We start from the raw sequence: 18,592 nt of genomic DNA, 5'->3' as shown, positions 1-18,592 counted from the left end.
GAGTGAATGAAATTGCTAAGAGATAGAGAATAGCGAATGAGGGATCAAGGAAAGAGCCTGGGGGACCCACTCTCAGCAAAAACTCATTAAATACTTGAATTATCCAGAGCCTTTGCTAGATGTTAGTCATAACAAATATATGATGTGGTCCCCATCCTCATAGTTGGAAAGAAAAATAACAAGAAAAGGGAATAAATGTTTTAATTTTATTTTTCTTTCCTCTCACAATAAAGAGATAGTTTTAATTTTAGGTAATCTAAGTATATTAACTCTGAACTTCATAGTCTTCTTACTTGTGATTGCCAGATAATTGTCAACATTAAATATTAAGTGCTTTGGTTTTGAGCAAAGTCTTGGGTCTAATAAGTGTAAAATCCTGAGAGAATTCAATGGAAGGTCAATTGAAATATTTCTTTAAGTTGCAGAAGAATAAATTCAATCCCTAATATTCCAGATCTGCAATCTCCCAAGTGTGGTCTGGTAACTCCTGCATGTTCCCAGGACCTTTTCAGAATGTCTGTAAAATAACAACCATTTTCAAAATAAAACTAAGATGTTTTCATTTCTTATGTAAGTATCCATAATCTTATAAACATAAAAAAAAACTCAGGGTAGGGATGTTATATAGAATTAAGAGTACAAAGGGATTTTAAGACAAAAAAATTCAAGAACCATGATTTTATATGTAGAACTGATTTTATATGTTCTTTTGGTAAAGTAAGATCATTGCTTTTTTAACTTCAGAAATTAGATAGTGGTGGGAAACAGAATGGTGCTCTGAAATTGCACTCATTATTTTGGGTGGTCACAAGAAGACCTCTCTTATACAATTTTTTTGTCTTATTGTTGCTTTTTAATTTTTCACCACAATCATTTATCCACTCCATTGAGCTCGTTTTGGGGGGGGGTTTTTTGGAGAGGGGGAAGGGTAAGAAAAACATTTAAGCAAAATTTAACACCGACTGTGCCTATCCCCACCTCTCTTTTTCTCCCTTTTTCCCCCCAAGACAATTGCTATTAAGTGACTTGCCCGGGGTCATACAGCTAGGAAATATTAAGTGTCTGAGGTCAAATTTGAACTCAGGATCAGGGTCCTATCCACTGTACTATCTAGCTATCCATTCTACTTCTCTTCTGAGAAAAAGAAAGTGTTCTCTAGTTCAAAGATTATTCAGGATAGTTTATCAGAGTTCAATTGCTTTTTGAATGTTATTATTTACATTATTTTATGAAGATATCTCAGTAGTTGCTTTCCTTGCATTTTATCTAGGATGCAAAAGATCTTTCACAATTGCAGAAAGCTACACATCAATGGAGAAACATTTTTAGAAATTTCAAATATGAGCTGGAGCAAAATGAAGATTACATCAGAGGCAGGATGAATTTTATGAAGAACACCCTCACCAAAATGCAGACGGTCCTTGAGAAAAATATGTGGGTGTCCAATAAGTACTTATTTCTGGTTTTATTGTGTCGACTCCCAGATAATACATTTAGCTTGTTTTATGCTCAAATTCTGCGCACAACTCTGACAATTTATTGTGTATTGTTTAGTCATTTCAATCATGTCCAACTCTTTATGGCCCCATTTGGGCTTTTCTTGGCAAAGACATTGAAGTGGTTTGCCATTTCCTTCTCCAGCTCATTTTACACACTGACAGTCACAGACTTGAATTTGACTCTACTTGTAAAGTAAATAGCCTAGTGTTAAGTGAGAGGATATGGGGTGTGTGTGTGTGTGTGTGTGTGTGTGTGTGTGTGTGTAAGGGACTAGAATCTAAAAGGAGAGTGATATTAATTGGTGGGATATAGAACCTTATAGTCATAGAATTGGTAATGACCCTAGAGGTCAAACTAGTTTAACTGTTGCCACACAAAAAGTCTTCTAAAATAACTATAGCATAAAGCTGCCCAGATTCCATGGGAAGATCTCCATTGGATAAAGAACTTACCACTTTCCAAAGAACTTGATTATACTTGGGGATAGGTCTAATTGTTAAGGTTTTTTTCTTATTTATTATTTTGAGCTAAAATCTGCCTTTTTCTGTTTCCTCCATATTGTTTCAAGTTCTACTTTTAGGGTTCTAAACCTTCTCCAAGGAAATCATTCATATACTTGAAGATATGCTAATTGCACTTTCCTAATCTTTAATTTTGCTTGTTATATATTCCCTGACTAACAGATTCTCATTCTCCACCATATCACTTCTCTAGTGATCCACTAATCACTCACCAGACCCTCCTTCTAACCTTTCCAAGTTATTTTTCTTATGTTGTCCAACAATACCTTTATCCTAAAAAGATTTGTGCTGTTGATTTTTTCAAATCAGTTTGGCACATTATTCTAACCTGTCAAGATCACTTTGGATCCTGATTCTGTCTTATAAGGTACAAATTATTCCTTTAGAATAGCGTCATCCAAAATCTAGTAAGCATGCCATGATCTGAATCATTGATCTTTGTATGTCATGGGCTAAGGATGAAGTCCTACGACACTCCATCAGATTATGGCCTTCTATTAGAAGCATCCCTTCAGATTGAAATCATACAATTAATCACAACACTTTGGTTCTAATCATTGAACCAATTCTTAATAGTAGCAGTAATAGGAGTAGGAATAGTTGTAGGAGAAGGAGGAGGAGTAATAGTAGTAGTAGCAGCAGCAGCAGCAATAGTAGCAGTAATAGTAGTAGGAATAGTCGGAGGAGGAGTAACAGCAGTAGCAGCAGTAGTAGTAGTATAGTAATACTAGTAGCAATAGTAGCAATAATAGTAGTAGGAGTAGTCGGAGGAGGAGGATTAATAGTAGAAGTAGCAATAATACTAGTAGCAAGTACTAGTAGTAGTAGCAGCAGTAATAGTAATAGTACTAGTAGCAGTAGTAGTAGTAGTAGCAATAATAGTAATAGTAGTAGTAGTAGTAGTAGTAGTAGTAGTAGTAGTAATACTAGTAGCAATAGTAGCAGTAATAATAATAGTAGCACCAGCAGCAGCAGCAGCAGCAGTAGTAGTAATAGCAGCAATAGTAGCAGTAGCAGCTGCAACAACAATAAAAGTAGTTGAGGAAGGAAGGAAACATTTCTGAAGCTTCCAAGATGTGTTGATAGGAATAGCCCAGTGGTGTAGTTGAGAGAATTCTGGGCCTGGAGTCAAGAAGAATCCTCCTGCCAAATTCAATTCTAGCTTCAGACTAGTTGTATGCCCCTAGCCAAGTCACTTAACCCTGTTTACCTCAGTTTTCTCATCTGTAAAATGTGCTGGAGAAGGAAATGGGAAACCGTAACATTATCTCTTCCAAGAAAATCCCAAATAGGGTCACAGAGTCACAGAGACTGGAATGACTGAACAACCCCTACAAGATGTGTTGATGATGCACATCTTCGCTTTACCCCAGTTGTTATTGGGAAGGTTTTTAGTCTATCCCCATTACAGATGTTCTTAGTTTTAGATAAATACTATTTTGTCATTTTAAAGAAAATTCTATTTACTCCTATAGTTTTTAATGTTTTTCTTTTTGTATTTTGTCTCAAAAACTGCATCTAGATAATTAAGCCTTTTTCCATCTGGCTTAAAAGATAAAACTTCAAAGTGTATTAGCTTCTTAATAAAATATGAATGCCTTGAGAGTAAGAACTAACTTGTTTTTTTATCTGTATCATCATACTTAGCATATAAACTGGCACATAATAAGTGCCTAATAAATGTCTTTTCATTGATTTACTAGTTTGGCACAGATTTAAATCATGGAGACCATCTATGAAACTGTAGAAAAATTGAAATGTGGGTGATAGAGGGATTACCCACACCAATAAAATCATAACTCTGTGAAGAGTTAACAAATTAGAGGGTCCCACTGGAGAATGACCAAAAAGGATCTGAAACTATGACATATAAACAATGAAGGATCTGGGAGATTTAGCTTAGAAAAGAAAAAGACTATGGAAAAAAACAAACATAATAACTTCTTTTAGATACTTGGAAGTATGGAAGAAGTAAAATGATGGTGTCCTTGTATTAGACAAACCAGTACCAATGGCTGGAAATTACATTTATTCAAGAATTAATTTTCTAACAATTTCATCTATTTAATAGTGGAACAGCCTACCTTCTGTCAGGAATGTTATAGTAGGAATTTCTAAATTGAACTGCCCCCAAATCTTCAGAGTTCTTTTTTAATTATGAGGCAGCTGAGCATAATGCTCAATTTGTTTTTTCAGTTGAAAATATCTATATTCAAGCCAATTTGCCAAATATTTATTGAGCCCCTAGAAGATAAAGATAAAGGGAGGTGTGATATGTACACAAATAACTGTATGAGGTAAAATGCTTAAGTACATAAGAGAAGTTTGAGCAAAAGTGTTCTGAGTTTTCAGAAGATGAAGAAATCATTTTTAGCTGTGGAGATCAATGAGGGTTTCATAAGAGTAGAGAGTATTTGCTATATTAAAAATGTTTTTGTTGACTTTTTATTTTATTTTATATATTTTACCACCTAACTTTCTTCCTGCATCCTTTCCTTCTCTCCTCTCAGAAGGCCACATGACAATTTTTTTTGATTAAAGATAAAATTCTTGTAAAAACTCAAGAAAGATGAGTTTAAAATCAGCAAATGTTATCAATTCATTGAAAAATAATATGAAATTGTATGCAGTGTTACACATCCCTAGACACACCCTCCCCCAAATATATCTTTGCAAGAATTGGGCTTGGGGGACAGAGCTCTTCTTTGGGGTAGACAGTTTTTTAATGGATTTTTAGTTAAGTAGTACTTAAACAGGCAAAGACTTCTAGAAGAAGGAAGGATTCCCTATCCAGTAAGGGCTTTGTGAATTAGATAGAAATATTGTTTAGATAGATTTCCAACATGGTTGTTCCAAGTTGGAGCACAGCTGATAATAATAATAAACCTTCACTAAGTTGGTTTATTACTAGCACCACTCTCCCTCACTCTTAGGCACTTTGCTGTCGACAGTATCTAACCCTCGCTTTTACATTTCCATAAAGTGTAATCACAAGGGCTTTTGGGGAAATTAGAAACAGTTCTTCAGTAGAAAAAAAAAGAAAGTGAAGATTCTTTTCCTAGATGGATTAGTTAGTAGATTTTCAGGGAGGAAATTAAAAAACACTTCTCTTTTTTCACTTTTTTTTTTTTTTTGAAGGCATTTGGGGTTAAGTGACTTTCTCAGACTCACACAGCTAATAAGTATCTGAGGCCAGCCTTGAACTCAGGTCCTCCTGACTCCAGGGTTGGCAGTATTCATTACGTTTGCAGCTTTAATCAACTAGAATTATTCTACTATTCATCTAGTTTGGAAAGTTAGGGATACAAATGGTAGCTATTTAGTACATCATTTCTCATGGGTCTAGGACTTGTTTGTTTCAAATTTTATTATTTTTTCAACATTTACTTTTATAATATTTTGATTTCCATTTTTTTTCTCCCATCCTTCTTCCCCTCTCTCCTCTCCAAGATGACAGTCAATCTGTTATAGGTTATATATGTATGATCATATTAAACATATTTCCATATTAGTATGACTTGAATTCCTATTTAGGCTTGGTATCTTCTCTTCTTTAATGAGAGTTGTTTGAGTTTAAATCATTTTGGTTCTATAAACTGTAAGGGTCTATATAATATATATCTCAATCTCAAAGTTGAGGAACTTAGGAAAAATATTTAAAAATTATTAAACAGAAATCACATATTTTTATAATTCCATCTATTATGGACATAATATATTTTCTCTTCTACTTTTCTGTTTCTAACTTTTTTCCCTCCTTCCATTCTTCCAGGGTAGATGGTGAATTAACTCCTATCAAGGAATCTGTCATGAAGACAATATGTGCCGATTTCAAGAAATGTAACCAAGTAAGATTGTTGTAAATAATTTGTTCTTTAAAATGCAGGCAACTAGGGTTAGATGCTGTCCATGGATCTCCTCTCAGGGTTAGGAGGAACCATGATCCCTTAGTCACAACCAGTGAATAAGCATTTATTAAAGCAGGCACTATGCTAAGTTCTGGAGATGCAAGAGACCATCCCTTTCTTAAGGATCTCACACTTTAATGGGGGAGACATAGTGCAAACAAGTATGTTTTCAGGTGCTGAAAGTTAGTCACACTTGCACACTTCTTTCTGGCAAATAGGTAAAATTTAATGCATCTCAAGCCTTTCCCTTCTCATAAGCCATAGACCATTTTATATAAAGGCTCATTGGTTTTATCTGAAAGTTCCTTTTCCTGGTCGCAGAAAGAATTTTCTTGAAATTTTGCTGAAGAATAGCAGAAAGAATTCTGAATTTGGAGTCAGACAATCTGCCATTGGGTTCATGCAATATCCATGGAAGAGTGGACACATGCAATCCCTGTAATTCCTGCTCCTGGACGCATCTCTGCTGGAACTCCTCTCTGTCTCTCATATCTCCACTTGCTGCTTTCTACACCAACCTTCAGACTGTCTGGGACCTATGTTGGGCTGCCACTTGGGTCCCCTTTCCTGGTTTTTTCTATTATTGGTGCCTCCACTGAGCTGCTGGAGCTTCCTGGTATTCTTGTTACTGTTTGGGGTTCAGCCATTTTCAGTCGTGTCTGTCTCTTCTTGGCAAAGATACTGAGTGGTTTGCCATTTCCATCTCCAGCTCGTTTTATAGGTTAGGCAAACAGGGTTAAGTGATTTGACCAGGGTCATACAACTGGGAAGTGCCTGAAGCAGGATTTGAACTTAGAAATTTCTGAAAACAGGCCTGGTGCTTTCTCCACTGCATCATTTAGCTTCTTCATTCTACTATTCTCCAACTATTTGGGCCATCTTATCATTCTTTTTCCTAAAAGGGACCTTTTAGTCATCTGAGCTCTTTTAGTCCATAGCCACAGGATCTAATTCAGCTCTTTTTTCATTCAGCCCCATAATCTGCATCCAGCAAGCCAACAGAAGCCCTGAACCTTAGTTTCCATTTTTTGAATTCCTTTGCTTTGGCCTGGGCTGCCACTCACTGAGTTCAAGCTGCTGCAGGATTCCATTTCAACTCCCGATACAAGCTCAGAATGCTCTGCCACTGGTCAGACACAAATAGTCCAAATGAACATTTGGGGTCGATTCTCTAATTTTGCCCATCTCACATTTCTTCTGGGCTTAGTTCAATTCTAATTTGCTCATAATGCCCAGGAGGAGGGCACACTGTGCTGGGTGGTCCTGGGCCATTGTGTCCCATGTCACCTAATCCATTCTAAAGTTCTTAAGAGAGACCTTGAGTGTCCTTGTATTGCTGTTTCTGACCACCTTGTGAGCGCTTGCCCCGTGTGAGTTCTCCATAAAACTTTTTTTTTTTTGGCAAATGTTATGTTTGGCATTTAAACAATGTGGCCAGACCCGTGGAATTGTGCTCTCTGCAGCAGAGTTGGAATGCTGAGCAGTTTAGCTCTAGAAAGGCTCTCGGTGTCTGGTATCTCATCCTGCCAGATGATCTTCAGCATCTTCCTAAGATGGTGCGAATGGAACTGATGCAGTTTCCTGGGTTGGTATACTGCCCAGGTTTCACAGACATATGACAATGAGATTAAAACAGTTCTGTAGACCTTGGGTTTGGTGGTCAGTCTAATATCTCTCCTCTTCCACAATTCAGAATCTCCCAAATACTGAACTAGCTGTGGCAATGTGTGTGTCAATCTCATTATCAGTGTGTATATCCCTAGAAAACAAACTGAACGTCATTCCAAAACGTCTTCATTTGCTGTAATAATGGTTCTACACATGGATGATAGGTGCTTGTTGATGGAGCATCTGTGTTTTTTTTTTTTTTTTGCTGGTTTTAGAACAAAATTAGCACAAGCAGCAGAGAATCCATCCATATATTGTTGCAGTGAAGCTCCACTGAATGCACCATCATCTGCAAACAAAAAACCATGCATCAAGGCTTCCCCCACTTTAATTTTGGTTTGTAGCCTTTTCAAGTTGAAGAATATGCCATTAGTGAGGTAGTTGATTTGATGCCATGTTTGTTCTCATTGAAAGTGTTTTTCAACATGGCTGAAAACATATGCTAATAGGAAGCATGGGAGCAAGCACACAGCCTTGTTTTACTCCATCGGTGATGAAAAAGCTCAAGAGAATCGTCCATTGTCCAGAACCCGGACAAACATGCCATCATTCAGAGAGCCAATAGTCTAATGAAGGAGGCAATATAACATGCAAGACATCTTTGCACAAATTTGCACAAATCAACTCACTCTATCCCAGTGATTTATATTTGATCCTTGAGATGATAGGTAGTCATTGAAATTTATTGAGTAGGAGAAGGACATGATCAGACTTGCACTTTAGGAAGATTGTCCACATTTAGTGGATGTGACCTGAATAAAGATTCATCTTACCCCAAGGAGGAGTGGTCTGGTAGAAAGTAGTATGTTGAAAACCTAAAGATAAGAAAATATCAGAGGGAAAAGATAATGAAAAGCTATAGGAAGATCAAGAAAATGATAAGGGAGAAAAGGCTGTTAGATTTGGAAATGAAAAAATCCTTATTAATTTTGAAGAGAATAGTTTGAGTTTCATGATGAGGTAGGAAGTCAGATTGTAAAAATTTAAAAGAGGTACAAGGATTATTGAAATTTGTGTGTCAAGGGAAGGGGAAGAAGGGAGGGATAGAATTTGGAACTCAAGATTTTAAATAAAAATGTTTTAAAAAAATGAAAAGTTATACTAACTCAGTGTTTCCAGTCCTGCTTCTCAATCAGTTTTGGGAAAGGTGTCCCTTAATCTGCCACCTTTTTGTGTTTTTTTATTACTTGCTACACATCAATTGCAAGTCATGTCCTATCTATTAGGCTTCACTTACCAGCAATTAGGGAGAAACTGAGATGCAATAGTTGACATGGAATTGTCTTTCTCTCATTAGAAAAGTTGTCAATAAAAGCTGCCTTGACTCATTTTTCACAAACTTTTAATTCTTTTGTTCCTGAGTTTTTCCTTGTTAATCTGGATGAAAGCCTGAACAAAGAATTTTCCTTTTAGCAGGGGGTACATGCAGTATAGATGGATTTCTCAAAGAATTTAGCCACAAAAGGCAAAAGAGATCTGGAATGATAGTGGGGATAGATAGGTCAAATAAGTGTTGTTTGAGGATGGGGGAAGACATAGGAAAGCAGACAGAAGATAGGGAGAGATTGAAAATAAATGACAGATTGTGATATAAGAGAGAGAAGAGTGAGCTTTCCTTTTAGTAAAATAGGAGGCAAGATTCTAAGTTAAGTGGAAGGAAGGAGAGAGAGCTACCAGAAGTTTGAAAGGGGATGAAAAAGTCTAGAATAGTGGCTGTGATCAGTGGGATCATGAGCGAGTTAGAGAAGTATTGCAGGATTGCCTTGCTGGACCCAGTAAGGGTCCAGTTGAGGTTTATCCAAGATTTTATGATTCTCTCCAGCTTTGTTCACCAGCATGTGAATGTGAGTCAAGGCAGTGGATGGTGAGAGGGATCCCACCTTGAGATGGGGGCTTGGCATGGAAAAGCCTATCAGAGAAATAGTGAGGTGATTAGTGTAGATGGAACTGGTCCACCAAGGGGTCAACCCCAGCCAACAAGGTCTACAGAGTCATTCTAGGAAGGATGTGAAGCTCTGAAGAATGAAATTATGATGACACAGAGAATTATAATTCTAATGAGAGAGATAAATGTGTCCAATGAGAAAGCAGATGTACAGGGAACTCATGTCTTAAGTCAGATTTAAAAGTATATGAGCATATATGAGAAGGGCAAATGACTAAATATGAATACAAATGTTTTTAAGAATTGCATCAAGAACACTAAACTCCAAAAGAAGTTGAAGCTGGTGTTAAACGCTAAGGGTAATTTTTAAAATTTTAAACTATGATATTGCCAAAATAAGCTTTGAAAAAAAGGTGGGATTACTGTTGATATAGGATGGGATTTTGATAACAAATAATGATGAGAGGACTTAAATGTTCAAATCATATTTTGTTCCTATTTCCTTTTCCAAGTAGAATGATTTTTCTCCTTGACCATGAACAAAAATGGGAATCTAGGTTAAATGAGGAAATGGTCACATAACATCTAGCTGCCTTTATACTGCATTTAAGTCAACAGGTCCAGATCAAGCACATCTAAGGATACTGAAATAAGCACAGTGTCTAGGCACACAGTAAGCATTTAATAAATAGTTATTGTCTGACATTGGTGATTGTGATTATAGAGACACTTTCACTTATCTTTGAAAGATCTTAAAGAAAAAGAAATAATACATTATCTGAAAAGAGTAAATGTCCTAATTTTCAAAAAAAAAAAAAAAAAAAAGGAAGAGGACAGAGCCAAGACATTTTAGGCCAATGAATTGACTTTGGTTCCTGGCAAAAATGATAAAGAACATTATTAAAGGAATAGTAGTAAACAGTCAAAATAGGAAGCAATGACTATTAAAAGCTAGTAACACGGCATTATGAATAAGACAATATTGATTTCATTTCTTTTTTTTTTGATAAAGTAACTAACTGAATTGGAAGCTCTGGAGAATATTGTAGATCTAAGATACTTAGATTTCAACAAAGTGTTTCAGAAAGACTCCTAGAATGCTAAGCTTGTGGATAAGATAAAGAGATAAAGGCTGAAGATGAACAGCCAAGTGAATGTGAACCTATTTGATGGCTGGACCGAGGAATCATCTTTAATGGGTCTATTATAATAATATGAATGATAGTTATCTGACAGGAGGAAGGGGGAACAACCATCCTTGGCTCTATGCTGTTCAGCTTTTTTCAGTCATTTGGTGAAATTTGTCAAATTTGCAGTTGACATAAAATTTTGAAGCACATTATATAACAAAATATGTATTCAAAAGAATTTCAACAGTGTAGAACATAGGTGGCCCACTTGTCATCAGTGAAAATGGGAGAGTTGTATCTGGACCACAGTTCTAAGGGAAAAAAGATGTGGGAGTTGGGTAGATTGCAAACCCATTATGAGTCATCAGTATTTCCTGGCAGTCAGAAAATCTCATGCCATATCGTGCTAATAATATTTGAAACAAAAGTTATAATAGTTCAATTACATTTTGCCTTGGCCAAGCCAAAACTGTGTTCATTTTTGTACGTCACATTTTAGAAAAAACATGGACGAGCTAGAATCACAGATAAGGTTAGTTGGTTGAGGAAAAGATTAGAGAACATTCCAAAGGTAGATGGTTTGAAGGAAAGAACTCTAGATAATTTAGCCTGGAGAAGAGATGTTGGGGAGGACTGAGATGTAATACCTATTTTTAGATATATGAAGAGTTGTCCTATCTTTAGATATTTGAAGAATTGTTATGTGGAAGAGGGACTGGATTCTGTCCACATAGACGTACAAAGCCCATCTAGGAGCCACCAATGGAAATTGTAGAGAGTTATTGATGAAAGATAAAAAAAAAGAACCTTCCTAGTAATTAGATCTATCCAAGAATGCAATGGGATGCCTTGAGGTCCATCTTCATTAGAGATCTTTAGGAAAAGGCTGGATGACCACTTGCAGAATCTGTGAAAAGTATTCTTGTTCAAGTATTGGATGGACTAGGGGATTTCTGAAGTCTCTTCCACTTGAGCTCCTGAGACTCTGTGATCTTACAATGAAGGAAAGACAAGGACTGGTTGACTAAACAGGGAAAAGCAGCATGGATTAATGAAGAGAGAGATGGATATGGGGTCAAGAAGACATAGGTGGAATCCTCAGATCCTTGCTAACCTGTGATCCTGGGTTAGTTAATTTACTTCATTGCATATCAATTTTCTCACCTGTAATTGAGTGGATTGACATTTAAGATCCCTTCCATCTACCAATCAATGATCCTATGACCTGGTTATCCCGTGGAGCAAGATCCTGGAAGAGGTGTAAGGGGATGGGAACAAGGGTTCACTTTGACCAGAGGATCTGTAGCCCAAAACGATTGTAAAAGAGAGAAAGAACCCCTGTGTGTAGAAATGTTTCTAGCAGCAAAAAACTAAAAACAGAGTGAATGCTCATCAGCTGGGGAATAGTTGATAAATTATGGATGTTAAGGAATATGATTGTTCTATAAGAAATGATGATCAAGCTGAGTACAGAAAAACCTGGAGAGACTTAAATGAACTGGTGCTAAGTGAAGTGAGCAGAACCAAGAAAACATTGTACATAATAACAACAAAATTATGTAATCAACTGTGATGAATTTGGTTCTTTTCAACAATGAGGGGATTCAAGGCAATTCTAGTACACTTGGGATGGAAAGTGCCATCCTCATTCAGAGAGAGAACTATGGAGACCAAATGTAGATCAAAGCATAGTTTCATCTGATATATATTTTCCCCTTTTGATCTGATTTTTCTTGAGCAGCATGATAAGTATGGAAATATGTTTAGAAGAATTGTACATGTTTAACCTACATCAGATTGCTTGCTGTCTTGAGGAAGTGGAGAGGAGGGAGGAGAAAGGAAAATTTGGAACACAAAGTTTTGCAAAGATGAATGTTGAAAACTATCTTTGCATATATTTGTAAAAATAAAATAATATTTAAAAATTAGGGGAAAAAAAACTTTGATCAGAGGGAGAATTACTTTATCCTTGAAAACAATTTTAAAGTGTAGAGGAAGGGACAGAAAGGGAGTTTTGTTAGCTTCCATTTTCTCAAAAAAAAATTAGTCAATTTAAATTGCTCAGAGATGAATGGGGGTAAAACCGAAGGTTTTAGGATAATGGAATAGGTTTAGAACAAACCTATACAATTGCCATATAGGTATGGAGAATCCAAAATAACTTAGAAATTGGGTATTTATAATGTGTTCAGTATCATTTCATGACTTTCTCTAGGAGCTGTCAGGAATATTGTACTTGCTAATTAGGGATCCAGGGAATTTCCCATTAATGGGATGTTTAAGGAATGATTTTGTATTCTTTTCTTTCCTATCTTAGATATTGATAGAAACTTCTGACTTCTATGGTGGAGACAGACTAGTTGAAAAGATCGAGAACCTCAGGATTGCTCAGCGTCTACAAATATCCTGGACAGAATTTGCAAAAGCAATAATGAATCGTCACAAAAGTATAGATGGAAACCTTCCCTCACAAGGTCTCTTAGACGAGATTAATGACAGTGGATCAAGACTCTACAGAGAATATGAATTAAGAGTGAATGGAGGAGAAAATGGTAAATTATAAAATGAAAATTATGTCATTGTTTAGCATGGTGCATCCTAACATAGGGAGACCATGAAAGAACATTTTTTTGTTGTTTTTAAACATCAGGTTTGCATAGAAACTCAATATTGAACTAAAATAGTCTTTTAAACAAATTTGGTTTCTTAATCCACAGCAGTTTAAAAGCATATAGTAATGGTTAGAGGTGTGGAAGGAGAAGGAAAGGAGTGCTTCTAAAGAAAGTCAGACATTAAGAACTCAAAAAATGTGGCTTTGTGTACATACTAACAGCCATCCAACAGAGCTTATAAAGCCTGAGGATATATTTATATAAATAACAGAACAATCACTAATGTGTATAATGATGTATCTGAGTTGTTCAAAAGTGATCGAATTATATTCATTTTATTTTGAAAGTCAACTAAGTGTACAGTGTAGTTTAGATTTCCAGTCAAAATGATTAAAATATAAAAAATGCCCAGTGTTTTGGAAAATTCACTTATATGGAATAAGGTTCCCAATGAAGTTGGATAAGAAGAACATACTAGTATATAGTTCCTATACAGGAACTGATATTTTAAAAATTAATTTTATTTAAAAGAACTTCCTTTGCCATATATTACATTTATTTACACAATTATTATAGATAAGTAGTTCTTTCCACCTTGTCAGAGCTTAAAGATGAAATCAAATAGAAAAACTAATAATAGCTAATATTTATATAGTATTTACCATGTGCCAGGCACTGTGCTAAGTACTTTACAATTACTGCTAATTTAATCCTCACAAGGACCTGGGAAATGCTATTATTATCCCCATTTAACACATGAAGAATCTGAGAAAAACAGAGGTTTCGTAACTGTGAGCTTTTAGACTTTGCTTACTGGCAGACCCAAATATGGATCCTGGGAAATGGCATCTCACACAATCAGTGTTTTCTTCCTGCACTGGAAGAAAGGCTAAAACTAAGCCAAGTTGTTATTGTTGTTGTTTAAACTGGCCTATGGCTGAAATGCGTTGCTCTTGTGTGTGTCTCAGGATAGAGCAGTGGGTAGAAGCCAGCAGCTAATTTATCACAGTATTATGAAAGCAGAGAAAACAGAAATGCTTCTGTAGGTTATTGCAATGGAGTAGGAACCTGGCCAGAGTGAGAGCTTTCTGCTTACTGCTCTCCGTCAAACTCAGCACGTGGGGTAGGAAGAGATTACTATTTTGAGAAAAGGACGATAAAGGTTTAACTTCCTCCCAGTTTCTTTCCTGATGTTTGTACCCTGAAAGCTTTTTATAACACAAATTTCTCAATTTCTTTAAGCTTTTTTCTGATTCCAGATTTGCTTCATATAAAACTATGATTGATCAAAATATCATGTCTATTAATTGCATACAGATAGATTGCAACAGAAGAAGTTGATAAAGGTACAGAGATAAAGAACAGAGGATGAACTTTGTTAGTTTGACTGTCAGAGGGTGTCATAAAAGGCCATTGCTTTTTCTTACAATTTTGACTTTTTATCATATCAAATACAAATTTGTGTTATAAATAGAATCTTTAATTTATATACTATTAAATTTATTATATTAGGTAGCAGAGTGGAAAGAATGCTGAAGTCAGGGTCTGGTGGTATGAAGGATCTGAAAGATTTGATACTTACTAGTGTGTGACCCTGAGCAGTCCACTTTGTGGTGATTATCTCTTCTCTATGTATGGACACAGAGGAAGACTTGAATTCAAACATAACCTCAAATCCTTGGCTCTGCAACTCTAAGCAATTCACTTAACCACCATTCTCAGTTCTCCCATCTGTAAAATGGGAATTAGAGTAACTTCTGTTTCCAAGGGTTGTTTGAGGAGCTAAGTAAAATCACGGAAACTAGAAGTATTTCTTTTTAAAATCCAGAACATATTATGCATGGTTATATGCTGGCAACAACAAAAAGAAGTGGAGATGGACTTTCAAAAAATATAAAGTACTTTACCTATCAGAAGACCAGATAGAAAACTTAAATAATTGAATGTTAGAAAAGGAAAGAAACTATCAAAGAAAATATTCTTGGTCCTGATGGATTGACAGGAAAATTCTATCAAACCTAGTCCCCATACTTTATAAATTATTCTCAAAAACTAAGAAAGAAAGCACCCTATCAGAATCCTTTTTATAAACAAGAACATAATTAATCATGTTAAAAATCAAAACATCCAAAGCCACAAGTCATTTCAATAGATGATAGAAAATGTCTTTTACAATGTACAAAACTCTTTTATGCTAAAAATCCTACAAAGTATAGGTATACAGGAATCCTTTTATAATGTTATTAAAAGCATCTTATCTAAAACCAAAAGCAAGCATCATATGTGATGGGCATACACCAGAACCCTTTCCTCTAAATATAGGAAGGGAGAAGCAAGGATACCCACTCTGATGTCCAGCTAGCAAGGATGCACTGGCAGTTTGGCCAGTCCCTAAGCAAATTTCCACAGCCTGGATCGAGATCAAGGCCACACTGGAAAGAAAAGAGTTAGCGGGATCAAGGTGTGGAGCTGGCTTTGGTAATCACGTTTTGGTTCTTGAGTCAGTCTAGTGCATCCTCACTACTAGTGATGTGGTGGTGGTAGGAGGGATGCTGAATGAGCTCTAAGTAGCTTTCAATTCAATTCAATTCAAAAAACAAAATTTTTGTTTTGACTTGGATTCTGGGTGCCCTAGACCATGGATTTAGCTGAATTTGCTTTATCTTTGTCTCAAATTTTCAGCTTTGGAACAGTTTGAGAGGTTGTAGAGCTCAGAAAAAATGTCCAGTCCTTCTTATAGGTCGCATCACCAGAAGTTCTAGGGGTTCTCTCTGGTTTTTCTTTGAATCTCCAATCTTAGAAGTGTCTAGCGTACAGTAGTTTCTCAATAAATGTTTATTGATTGACTGAATTGAGAGTTGTCGTTGACAGTCGTTGATGATCACCGCGAACTTAGGTAGGCTGCTAGAAGGATAATGGCCATGTCCGTCTTCTCCGTTTGGGACATGGGGAAATTGAAAAAGGGTAAGAAGAAGCATTTATAAAGTGCCTATTATGTGTTAAACACTTTTCTATTTTTATAAACATTATCTCATTTGATCTTCACAACTACCTGAGAAACAGAAATTATGACTTGCCCAGAATCACACAACTGGAAAGTGTCCGTGGCAGGATCTAGACCCTGCAAGCTTCTCTGTTCTGCCACCTAACTGGCATAGAAACCCTGGTTTGCTAGGGTATGCAGTTTTTATAACCTTAAAAGAAACCCCAAAGGAAGGAAGCGTTAATCATCTATATTCTAGGCAGTGTGCTAATAAGCTATTTACAAATACTTTATTTTCACCAGAACCCTAGGATTATTAGCTCTATTTTATAATTCAGGAAACTGAGGCAGGCAGTGGTTAAGTGATTTGCTCAGGGTCCCACAACTAATACATATTTGAAACTGGAGTTGAACTTTGGTCTTCCTGACTTTGGGTCCCAGCACCTTCTTCACTGCACCATCTGGCTGTCACCAAAGAGAGGGAAAAAAAAGTAACCAGAAGAGCTGGAATAAAATGTGAATCTTAGAAAGATTCATTGTTGTCCAGTTGTTTCAGTCTTGTCCGATTCTATGTAGAGTTTTCTTGGCAAAGATGTTGGAATGGCTTGCCATTTCCTTCCCACCTTATTTTACAGATGAGAAAACTGAGGAAAACAGGGTAAAGTGACTTGCTAAGGGTCACAGCTAAGAAATTCCTGAGGCAGGATTTGAACTAATCTTCCTGATTCCAGACCTGCTCCCTGCCCTCTTAGAGAGATAGATTCATGAAAAAATAATGATGAAATGTTTATAAAAGCCACTGTCTTACATATACAAAAGTATCTTTTTTTCTATATCTCTGTGGGATGTTCAGAAAATCATTATATAAAATGAGACAACAAAGACAAATTTTGGCATATTTTCAAAAATTTCAGAAATATGAACAAAACCACTGCCAACTTTATATCATAGGAGTTATGAGTGTTCTATATTTAAACATAGTGCTGATAGTATGTAGTAATGCACACATTGTAAGTAGATCTGTTATATCAATGAAAAACAAAATTTCACTTTAACCATTGACTCCCCTTTAGATTATACATTTTAGGTCAAATTGTTTGTAGGCTAATGTGGGGGAAAGACCCTTGAATGTGGGTCACCTTGTCTCCAAGATCCACTCTTGTAACTATAGATATGGAGGGAGCTGCTCCCTCTGTGGCTCTGCTACCGAGGCCCTTCTTGGAGCAATCATGGTGAACTTGACTTGCCCAGCACTCTCAAGAGCCAAGATAAAGAAATATAGTCTTTTGTCAATCCCAAATCTGACCACAATTGATTAGTCCCTCTATGGCTGTTCTTATCTGTAAAAAATAAGAGCTCTCTATGCTGGTGTGTCCCAGAGGGATACATTAAGGAATATCTAATAAAATGATACTTTACCATTTTGTCAGCATCAAAATGCCATATAACATATAACTTTAATTCATTAAATTTTCCTCAACATTGTGTTTTTGTTAAGCAGTCAGATGCTATCCTTTCTATAATAGTCTTCTGTGGCTACAATAGAAGGGGCTGCAAGATGGCGCAGCATGGAGCACCCACTCGGGTCCTTGAGGACTCAAGTGTCCTAAGATCAATTCTGGTCTCAAACACTTACTAGCTGTGTGACTCTGGACAAGCCAGTAATCCTGATTGTCTTAGTTTTTCATCTGTGAAATGAGCTGGAGAAGGAAATAGCAAAGACTCCAGTGTCTTTGCTAGGAAAACACCAAAATGGGGTTACAAAAAGTCAGACCTGACTGAAATGGCCAAAACTAGCAATCTTTCTCTACAAACTCACACAGACTCACACAGACTCATACACACACACACACACAGAGAGAGAGAGAGAGAGAGAGAGAGAGAGAGAGAGAGAGAGAGAGAGAGAGAGAGACAGAGACAGAGACAGAGAAGAGAGAGAGAAAGAGAGAATATATCAGAGACATGGAGAGACAGACAGATAGAAAATGTGTATAAGACACAGAAAATGAGAGACAGAGAGAAAGAGAGATGGAATAGAGGCAAAGATAATGTGTGAGAGAAACAGAGAAGGAAAAGAGACACAGAGGCAGAGACAGAAAATGTATGAGAGGCATAGAGAAATAGAAAGAGAAAAAGAGAAGAGAGACACAGAGACAGAAAAAATTTGTGAAAGACAGAAAGAGAAAAAATGTGATGGATAGATACAGAGAGAAAGAAAGGGAAGAGAGACAGAGACAGAAAAAATGTATGTGAGAAAGAGAGAGAAAAAAGAAAGAGACAGAAAATGTGAGAGACAGAGACAGAGAAAGGAAGAGGAGAGAGACAAAGACAAAAACAGACAGATTCAGAGACAAAGACAAACTGAAAGAGTGAGCTATTGGTAGG

The 18,592-nt window shown here is 36.4% G+C and overlaps 1 protein-coding gene across 2 annotated transcripts in view; it reads left to right on the top strand.

The window, feature by feature from the left end:
- AXDND1 (axonemal dynein light chain domain containing 1) overlaps positions 1 to 18,592 on the top strand; it is a 124,590-nt gene that overhangs the window by 43,505 nt on the left and 62,493 nt on the right. For both annotated transcript variants that reach the window (XM_051998855.1, XM_051998856.1), the window contains exons 14-16: positions 1,271 to 1,434; positions 5,794 to 5,869; positions 12,930 to 13,164. In XM_051998855.1, coding sequence (XP_051854815.1) covers positions 1,271 to 1,434; positions 5,794 to 5,869; positions 12,930 to 13,164 — 475 coding nt within the window. The remainder of the gene's footprint in view (positions 1 to 1,270; positions 1,435 to 5,793; positions 5,870 to 12,929; positions 13,165 to 18,592) is intronic.

Source organism: Antechinus flavipes, chromosome 4 (assembly GCF_016432865.1).
Source record: "Antechinus flavipes isolate AdamAnt ecotype Samford, QLD, Australia chromosome 4, AdamAnt_v2, whole genome shotgun sequence".
In the NCBI taxonomy this organism is placed as follows: Eukaryota; Metazoa; Chordata; class Mammalia; order Dasyuromorphia; family Dasyuridae; genus Antechinus; species Antechinus flavipes.
This window is presented reverse-complemented; position numbering and strand designations above follow the sequence as displayed.